Below are 9,912 nucleotides of genomic sequence, written 5' to 3' on the forward strand. Positions count from 1 at the left end.
CCTGGTCCTACAGGCGTGCATGCATACATATATACACAAATCTGCTCCTCAAGGGCGCCTGGGTGGCTCAGTTGGTTAAGCGACTGCCTTCGGCTCAGGTCATGATCCTGGAGTCCCAGGATCGAGTCCCGCATCGGGCTCCCTGCTGTCAGCAGGGAGTCTGCTTCTCCCTCTGACCCTCCCCCCTCATGCTCTCTCTCTCTATCTCATTCTCTCTCTCAAATAAATAAATAAAATCTTTAAAAAACAAAAAAACAAAAAAAACAAATCTGCTCCTCAAGGTTAAAGAATTCAAGTTTATTAAAAACATTCCAGCAAAAAAGGAAGGTGGAAAGAGAGGGGCCCAGCCCACCTCAACTCTTCCTTATCCTCCAGAACAAACCCACCAGTTTGTATCCGGCAAACTGGCTCCTTCTCCATTGGGATGGTCCCCCTAGGATCCACTCTGCAGTGCCGAAGCGGGATGGGAAGCCCTAATCCTTGGGGCACTGCAGGAAGTCAAAGGTCACGTAGCCCACTTCATCCACCTGGTTCACCTCATTCCGAGAATTCACACGCCAGTAGAAACAGTCCTGGCAGAAGTAGGCTTTCCCTGCAGGGGGAAGGCAAGTACGAGAGAGGTGATTCCAACCCTCCCACAGACACATATAGAAACAGGAGCAAGATCTTTGCCATGGTCCCTCTTGGCCGTTCTAGATCTTTCCAAGCTTTTCAAAGGACACCTCCATCTCCCATCCCCCCCCAGAGATGTCGGAGGGCAGGAAACCTCAATGTCCGAAGCCCTGGCACCGAGCCTGGCACACAGTAGGTGCTCAGAACAAATCATTCGACATTCATTCATTCAGTCATTCATTTCATCAAATATTTATAGTGCTCAGAGGCACCGGGGGGATACAGCAGAGACAAAAATGCAGGCACGGTCTCAGTTCTGCGGCTGCTCACACTCCCGTGGGATAAGAGAGACGATTAACAAGCAAACACGTAAATAAATGAGACTGTGACAATGAAGGAAATAAAAGCAAGTAGGTGAATAACGCATGAGGGCCAGAGAAGGTCTCTTTGAAAAGGCAGCCTAAGCGCTGAGAGCCGAAGGGTAAAAGGGAGGCAGCCCCCACACAGTCTGGGGAAGCTTCCAGGCGGAGAGAACAACTGGCGTGGAGGCCCAAAGCTAGGAGTGACCTTGATGTGTTCAAAGAGCAGCCAGAGGCCATGCGGGTGATACGGGTGATGTGTGATGTGGAGCAGAGAGATTGACAGGAGTGCTGGGAGGGTAAGAGAGCAGATCAGATCCCGGAAGTTCTTTTCTTTTAGGATTTTATTTATTTATTTATTTATTTATTTGTCTGTCTATCTATCTATCTATCTATCAGAGAGAGAGAGCACGCACAAGCAGGGGGAGCGGCGGGCAGAGGGAGAGGCAGGCTCCCCGCTGAGCAAGGAGCCTGTTCGGGACTCAATCCCAGGACCCTGGGATCATGACCTGAGCCGAAGGCAGACGCTTAACACCACCCAGGGCTCCCAGTAGTTTCTTTGACCTTGGAACGGGTCTGGAGTCGCCTGCAAGACCATGGCCCTCCATTCCTAACCACTCCGTACTTGTAGAGAGTATCTTCATGGTATTGAACAACCAGTATGGCTTGGACCAGGGTATTTGCAAAGGAGATGGTGAAAAGTGAATATTTTGATAGTAGAGTCAACAGAACTTGTCAGGTGATTGCATGTGAGTGGGGAGGAAGAGAAAGTTAAGTATAACTCCAGCTATCATCCCCATTTTACAGATGGGGAAACTGAGGCTCCGTGAGCAGCAGTGACTTGCTCAAAGACAGTTATGGATTGTCTTTTTTTTTTATCACTGTATCTCCCATGTCAGCACAGTGCCTGGCATGTTACAGGCACTTGATAAATATTGTCTAATAAAGGAATGAGCCTCCATGCAAAACATGTGTCCCGTACTGTGGGAGCAAAGAGCTTCCAGCCGGGGAAGCAGGAAATCTGGGTTCTAGTTCTGGTTGTTCTCTTGTGTCCCTTTATGATCTGGGATAGGTCCCTGCTTCTACAGGGAACTTAATCTGGGCTGGGGCATTTGCCTCAATCTAGAGGGGATTTGCTTTTTCTCCCTCAGAATTTGACCAATCATCTGAGGCCGATTAGGTGGGAACAGGGGCACCCGGGTCTGCAGCCCTCACCTTGGTACTGGAAGACGTTGTGCGAGTTCAGGGGCACCCCGGGGAACAGCTGCTCCACGGAGCTGGGGGTCTTAGGATCAACGGTCTGCGTCTTCACGTCGAACCTGCAGGAAGTGGTGAAGAGACAGGTGCTGGGCCGGAGGGCCGGCGGATGGCGCCCGGGGTCCCCCTGCCGGCCGTCGCTGTGACTCTCACCTCCAGAAACGCTGCCAGCTGAACAGCAGCACCTTACCCCCGCCTTGCGGGAGGGCCCCAGTGACTTGGGCCACCTCCGGTCCCAGGCCCAGCTTGTCCAGACGCCTCGGGCCTAGCACGGACGCGCCTGTGTACACCCACACTTGGCGCCCTGCAGGGAAGAAAAGCCGCATCGGTCTGGGGGCAGGGAGTGGACACATTGTCTTTGAATGTCAAGGGGAAGAACCAAGCGAGGCCTTTCTGCGCCCGACGTGCCCGCAGTCTCGGTGCCCACGGAGTAGAACCGCTCCGTAGGACGATGCAAGGGGACGGTGAAGATCAGCTAAATTGCACCCGCCAGAAGGGGGCGCCTTTTCCTAATCCGCGGAAAATGTATCACGTATTACACTCGGTCTCTCGGTCTTCCTAGATTGGTGAGGATGTGGATGGCGGGGGCGGGGGGAGGAAAAAGGAGGAAACTAACCAGAGAAGAAGAAAATCTTCTTGGTGAGCGGGTCCTCAAAGGCGGAGTCCAGCTTGTGGGGCAGCGCCGGCCACGAGTCAGTGATAAGGAAGGGACCCTGCATCCGGCGCCCCTTGCCCTCAGAGAATCGCCAGTACTTCCTGGGAATGAGAAAAGGGACCGCGGGGCACTGAACTTTGAACCGAAGGTCAGTGGGCGGAGAGGGGCAGGCAGGTCCCTCCTCCAAATCCCCTCCCCCAGCTACACATCCCTGCCCCTTTACCCATCCTTGAAGAGATGCAGACGGTTCCCGATCTCCGCGATGGCGTTGAAGAAGTTCACTTTGCATATATCCTCTGCTGGGTTGAAAGACACTGTAGTGGCCTCAGAAGGGCCAGCAGTGGGGGGACCCGTGGGGCCAGCTGCAGGGGGGCCTGTGGGGCCAGCAGTGGGGCGCTCTGAGGGGCGGGTAGTGGGAGGCCCCGTAGGGCAGCCGGGTGGTGGAGCGGTGGGCTGGGCGGTTGGAGGCCGTGGTTCAGGGTCAGGGCGAGGACCTAAAAAGAGATAGCGGATGAGATATTCTCTATTCCTGCACACATCTGCGCTGGTGGACTATATGCCCCCCAAAACCCCATAAATGAGGCCCCTGGCACTCCCTCTTCTCACTTTAGGTGTTGGACCTGCCTTCCCCCAGTCACTGACAGGCTGATTTTTTCCCATACATTCACCTTTCATTCCAGTTATGTCTGTCCAGTCCCTGGGCTGTCAGGCCCTGATTGGGCCCTATGAACACAAGACATGCAGGGGCTCTCCCTCCGCCCGCCCCCCCAGGCTAGTGGGAAAGAAGTGTGTTTTGGGCACGCAGTTAGTGCTAAGAGCTTTATAAACTCACATTAGCTCATTTGACTTAAAAAAAAAAGTAGATTCTTTAATATCTCCATTTTTTAAAAAAATAATACTAATGATCATAAGTAATAACAATAAAATATTAAATACTTATATGGTACCTACTATATGTCAGGCATTATTCTAATTCATTTAAACCTCCTAACAACTCTATGAGGCAAGTACCACTATTAGCCCCATTTCACAGGTGAGAAAATTGAGGCGTGAAGTAACTTAGATGGTCACCTAGCCAGGGAGTGGCTGGACTGGCTTTTGAACCCACGTCTGTCTCAGTCTAGAGTCTGGGCTCTTTATCCCCATCTCCAAGCACTGACCAGGCAGCAATTGGACCCACTGGCCCCAGGCTTTCCCACAGATAAATGTTGAGGTCCCCACTCCCCCCCTCCATTTCCCCATTCTCGGTACAGCGACAAAGCCCTTCCCTTCCCTCCATCTTTTCCCTCCATCCCTGCCCCAAACCTCACCGTACAGATGCTGGATGCCCTTCACATCATCCTCATGCAGGGGGGGCCCCTCGGTGAAGCTGTACATGGGGTACATGAGTGCTTCCGGCACCGATGAGTGATCTAAACCCAGTGCGTGGCCGAACTCATGGGCGGCCACAAGGAACAGGCTGTAACCTGGAGGAAAGAAGACCCTGAGATGTGAGTCCTGGGCCGACCTCCCAGCCCTGGCCATCCCTCCCCCAACACCGCTGCCCCCAACCTTGGATCCCTGCTCACCTTGGTCCGGGCAGAAGCCCCACTTCTTGTCTCTGTCAAAGTTCGAGGTGGTGGCGCACCAGAGGTTCCCATCTCCGCGGCCCTCCCTGGTGCATGACGAGTACTCCTTGCCCAGGAAGATGAAGGGGAAGACACATGGCTCCCCTGCGGAGTTGCCCCCGGTCGCCGTGGAGTCGACTGAAGAGATAGAGAGCCTTGGGTGAGCCAGGTGGGTGGGTCCAATAAGGGACCAGGCGCGGGCCAAACAGGTAGCTAGATAATCCTGGTGTCCTATTTTAAAAGCCCAGGGGAGGGTGGGGCCACAGCTGCGACCCGGCTAGGGTGGTGGGCGGGGCCTGGGGACCGGAGACTAAGGGAGAGGCAGCAGGCTGGGCTAAAAGGCCAAGACCCAGGGAGGCGGGGGGCGGCACGTGGACCTCAGGGGGAGAGACTGTGATCATGGATAGGGAGAGGGCGATCCTGAGGCCCAACGAAGCGTGGAGAGACAAACCGATGGGTGGAGGAGCCACGTTTCGGGGACCAATGCGGAACTAGGGGGCGGGGCTGAATCTGGTAGGCGGGGCAGAGGTACCTCGGGTCGGGCAGAAGCCAAAGAGTTTGTCCTGGTCGTAGTTGGCCGTGGTGGCGCACCAGCGGTAGCCGTCCGAGCGACCGTCGGTGGTGCAGGTGGAGTAAGATTTGCCCTCGAAGGTGAATGGAAACACGCAGGGCTTGCCGTCCCCATTGCCGTCCTGGGTGTAGAGTCCTGGGGAGGCCCACACGACGGCCCGAAGGCGCCGTGAGTTTATTGACCCCCACACCATCTGTGCACTCCCTCCCTCCTCTCCCCATTTCGCAGATGAGAAACTGGGCCCAGAGAGCACGAGAGAGACTTGCAGGCCGCACAGCACTAGTGGCAGAGCCGTGATTAAAATCTAGGGTTGTGGCCCGCGGCGCGGCCCCGCACTCACTCTCGCTGGGGCAGAAGCCGAACCGGCGGTCGGCGTCGTAGTCGGCCGTGGTGCTGCACCAGGCCACGTCGTCGGAGCGGCCGTCCGTGGTGCAGGCGGAGTAGGAGCGGCCCTCGAAGGTGAAGGGGAAATGGCAGGGGGCGCCCTCTGAGTTTCCGAAGTAGGTCGGAACCACTGCAGGAGGAGGGGGACAGGGTCAGGGTGCCTGGCGATGAGTGTGACCAGAGAAGGGAATGGGGGCCGGGGAGGCTCAGGATCTCACCGACGCCCTTGCCCAGAGACCACAACTCTTCGTCGTCGAAGTGGGCGTCTCCCTGAATGCCCTGGCCCGGAGGAAAGGCGTGTGCCAGGAGCCCGTCCTTCCCATCGAAGGGATACCCATCTCCGTGCTCTGAAGAAGCAGGTGGAGAAGAAGGGAGTTAGCCGAGTGCAATTGTGCAGATGGCGCGCTGCTCAAGGGCGCTGCATTGAGTGTGGGCTGAGATGCCGCCTACGAGCAGCTGTCCAAGCCTTGCGTCCCCGCGCTGTGCCGCGTCGGGCAGGAGGGGGCGCATAAGGGCCACCGGCGGCCAGAGCTACGGGGACAAGCGAGACAAAGCCGGGTCCAGTGCCCGCTCTCTTCTCTCCATGGTCCTCCCACCGCTGTCCCCGTCCAAGACCCTCCTGGCTTTCCCCTTCTGGCGTTCTCACCCCTAACACCAAACTGAATGACGATGTCGGCTTCAGGGCCGTACACGCGAGTGAAGGTGAGCGGCGTCACCGCGCTCCAGAGCGCGAAGGCGCGGGCAAAGGCGTCGTCGATCACGTCGCGCGGCAAGTCTTCCGAGTAGTTTTGGATCCTGGAGGGGAAAAGCGCGAGGAGAGAGGTCAGAAGTGAGGCCAGAGCAGGGGCAGTAGCGACACCCGGTGTCTCAGCGACCTCAGCAAGCACAAGCCTCCCTGCGTTCCACGCTTTCATCTACAAAGCACTTGCAGACGCATTTTTCTCTTGGGACTCTCACAATGGCCCGAGAGGGAAGACTCAAGATTGCGTGCAAGACCCATTTTCCTGAAGAAGAAACGGGCTCAGAGGTGGAGCCACTTGCTCCAAGCTGCACATTTGAATCCAGGGATCGGTCTAAGGACGAGATCGCCGCCGGCGCGGGGTCTGGCCCTCCCACCCCACCCCTCCGCCTCCGCGGGGCCCGGCCGCGCACCAGTAAGTGATGTCGTGGTGGTGCCACTTGAGGTCGCCCTCAAAGGTCTGGAATCTGCCCAGGTCTGGGACGCCGCAGCGCGGGGCCCGCATGGCCTCCAGGGTGGTTTTGTCCAGCTCCCCAGTCTCAGGCAGAGACAGGCGCCTCTGGAGAAGCCGCAGCGCCCGACCTAGGGACTGCTTGTCGTCGTTTATCTCGGCCACATGAGTGTAGCCATAGCGAAACAGATACTCCTGTGGATGGAGGGGCAGAGATATTCCAGAGCCCTGACTCTTTCCCTGCCCTACCCTGCCCGGGTTCCCTCTGCCCAGGCACTCAGGGACTAGCAACTACCCAGGACTTGGTACCCAGGATACCAGGGCTAATGCCCACTCATTAACTCCCTTCCCTGTAGACATTCTCGGCTCCTTCCCACCCTGGGGTGCCCCTGGCCGGTGCCTCCCTCAGGGCCCCCTAGCATTTACCCCTGTCCACCCCAAGCCCCTGCCCACTCCAGAACCCTCTGATGCATCACCACCCCCATCATGTCCCATTGCCCACCTCGGAAACCCTTATTAGCCATTCTTGGCCATCACTGTCCCGAGCCTCTGAGGGCCCTCCAGGGCCTGATCCTGGACACCTCTATTCTCCAGACATGCCCATCACCCCCAACTTGCCGCAGGGTATCTCCTCTGAGGCCCCATGCCCTCCCTGCGACTCCTGGCCAGCCTTCCCCAATTCCAGCCTGGGGTATTAGCCTACCTCAGCCAGCTGCTTATCAGTGAGATCAGCTCTCAAGTCTCCGGGGAAGACCACGAGGGTGGGCTTGTGTGGTCTGGGAGCTGCAGAGCAGTAGCCCAGCACCAGGAGCACCAGGACCAGGGGCTGCCTGGGGCTCATGGTGAGGGTGGTGGTTTCTAGCTACAGCCGTCCTTGTGGGGGCCTTAAGAAGGCTCTAGTAACTGAATCAGTAGCCCCGCCCATCCCTGGCAGGCGGGGGCTGACTCAGGGGGTGGGGTGCGTTGGGGTGGAGGGGGCAGCCCAGCATGAGAAGGCAAAGAAAGGGCTTACACCACCTCCACCTCTCACCGCTGCCCACAGTTCCCAATGCCGAGTCAGGCAGGACCCCAGACCCACAGGAAACCACAGGCCCATAGGGGAAGGGTTGGGTTTTGCAAATTGCAGAGCTTGTGGGAACTGAATGAAAGCAAGGGAGGGAGCGGAGGCTGGACTCCCTGAGCTCACCACCACCACCACCACCACCACCGAAGGCCCCCCGAGTGGTTAGCCCAAGGGAGGGGGATGGAAGATTCCCCAAGGTGTCTTCCTGAACCCAGTGATCCCCCTTCCTGGTCAGACCCCATCCATGGGCCCCTTCCTACACTGCTAGACTCTGTCCTCTTTTCTCCTCCCTGGAAGCCTTTCCTGGCAGCTTCCTCTCCCTGCCCCACCTCGGGGCGGAAGGATTGGGCTCTGCTAGGCAGGAATTGGGGAATTCCACCATCGTAACCCCTGTCTTCCACAGTCTGATTCTTTCAGGATACTAAAGGGGGAAGTTTATGGCATCTGGAAGCCAGCCGATGGGTTTCGCTCTCTTCCTTCAGGGCCTCAGGCAAATGTCCTACTACTCTGAATCTGCTTCCTCAGCTGTGAAAAAGGACCCTTTGTCCCTAAACTGATGCGAGGATAAAATGAGATCAAACACAGAAAATGCTTACTACAGCGTATGTTGCAAGTCCTCAATAATGGCCTTGGTCGCTTTTAATTACCTGGCCCAAGACTGTGATTCCAACTTGAATCAGGAGATTGGGGTCTTGGGCTCTAATCTGCCGCGTGACCTACAATAAATGCCTTCCGATCTCTCTCGGTTTGGGACTCTTCAACTGCAAAATGGGGGAGGGGGGTGATCTCGGGGCCCTTTCAGTCTTCCAGCCCCTTCCCCACAGAGCACAAACTCTAGCCCCAGTTTTCACCAATATGCCTCCCTCCCTCTCCTCTTCCCCACCAGCCCCGTGGGGAAGGGTCTGTGTTTGCCTTCCCTGAGGCATCACGTGGGGAGGGCAACATAACAACCCAACAAGTTGGATTTAAAGGGCTCACTATGTGCCAGGCACTTTCTTTTTCTTTCTTTTTGTTTTAAGATTTTCTTTATTTATCTGAGAAAGAGCATGAGCAGGGGAAGGGGGAGAGGGACAGCTTATCTAATAGATGAATCTCTGAGATGAAGACATTTCACTTCCCTTATAGGAAAGTTGAAGCTCTAGAGTTCGCTAATCAATGAGCATCAGCTTTGGAGTCATGCAGCTCTGGTGTTCAGTCCCAGCTCTGCCACTGCCCAGCTGTGTCGCCTTGGGCAAGTCACTTCACCTCGGAGCCATAATAATCCTGCATTTCTTGAGATTCACTACACGTGGAGTACTGTGAGAACTTCCCTATAAGCATCTCATTTCAGCCCCACCACCACCTGTGAGGTAGATTTAATGAGTACCCCTCCTATTTTTAGAGGAGGACCCTGAGGCTCAGAGCAGTTAAGGAACTTGCCTATGACCATACAGCAGGTTAATTCACAGAACCAGGATTCAAGCCCAGGGCTGCCTGGCTCTGAAGTCTTTCATCTTTATCACCATTTACAGCGAAGTCAGATGACCAGAGGGGTGGGGGAAGGAGCTCAGGGAGGAGAGACTTAAAACCCAGCACCTTCTCCCCTGATCCCCTATGTCCACCCAAGAACAGAGAGGAGGCTCAGGCCTTTGGGGGAATCAGAGGCTAGAACGGGACCAGGAGTACTATATTCCAGATTTGAGAATGTGAGGTCATTGAGCAATTATCATTTTATTTTATTTTTTTATTTTATTTTTAAAAATATTTTTATTTATTCATTTGAGACACAGAGATACAGAGAGAGAGAGAGAGCATGAGCGGGGGGAGAGGCAGAGGGAGAGGGAGAAGCAGGCTCCCTGCCGAGCCAGGAGCCCGACGCGGGGCCCAATCCCAGGACCCCGGGACCACGACCTGAGCCGAAGGCAGACGCCCAACCATCTGAGCCACCCAGGTGCCCCTTTATTTTTTTTTTTAAGATTTTATTTATTTGAGAGAGAGAGCATGAGCAGGGATGGGGGGTGAAGGGGCAGAGGGAGAGAAAGAGAAGCAGGCTCCCCGCTGAGCAGGGAGTCCAAGGGGGGGGGTGGATCAAGACCTGAGCTGAAGGCAGACACTTAACCAACTGAGCCACCAGGCGCCCCAAGCAATATCATTTTAGAGATGGAAATAAAGAGACCCTCCCATCCAGGGGGTCTCCCTCTGGTGGCTGACTCAAGCTTTAGGAGACTCCACGAA

At 55.9% G+C, this 9,912-nt stretch overlaps 1 protein-coding gene across 1 annotated transcript; it reads right to left on the reverse strand.

Moving 5' to 3' along the window:
- Positions 1-276: 276 nt before the first annotated feature.
- Positions 277-7,583, reverse strand: MMP9 (matrix metallopeptidase 9). The gene is made up of 13 exons (XM_006739769.3): positions 7,339-7,583; positions 6,598-6,830; positions 6,092-6,240; positions 5,664-5,792; positions 5,402-5,575; positions 5,023-5,196; positions 4,452-4,628; positions 4,194-4,349; positions 3,107-3,377; positions 2,845-2,984; positions 2,382-2,532; positions 2,187-2,290; positions 277-592 (listed from the first exon to the last, which is right to left on the reverse strand). Exons 1-13 carry the CDS (start codon positions 7,474-7,476, stop codon positions 474-476), a joined length of 2,115 nt encoding a protein of 704 aa, XP_006739832.1. The 5' UTR covers positions 7,477-7,583; the 3' UTR covers positions 277-473.
- Positions 7,584-9,912: the final 2,329 nt, after the last annotated feature.

This window comes from Leptonychotes weddellii, chromosome 10, assembly GCF_054177405.1.
Source record: "Leptonychotes weddellii isolate Sample4059 chromosome 10, ASM5417740v2, whole genome shotgun sequence".
Lineage (NCBI taxonomy): Eukaryota > Metazoa > Chordata > Mammalia > Carnivora > Phocidae > Leptonychotes > Leptonychotes weddellii.

Coding starts and splice junctions, on each gene's coding strand:
- MMP9 (XM_006739769.3), bottom strand. CDS start 7,476: ATGAGCCCCAGGCAGCCCCTGGTCCTGGTGCTCCTGGTGCTGGGCTAC. Junction 4,629..5,022: donor TGGCTTCTGCCCGACCCGAG/GTACCTCTGCCC, acceptor CTATCTCTTCAG/TCGACTCCACGGCGACCGGG. Junction 593..2,186: donor CAACGTCTTCCAGTACCAAG/GTGAGGGCTGCA, acceptor TTCCCCCTGCAG/GGAAAGCCTACTTCTGCCAG.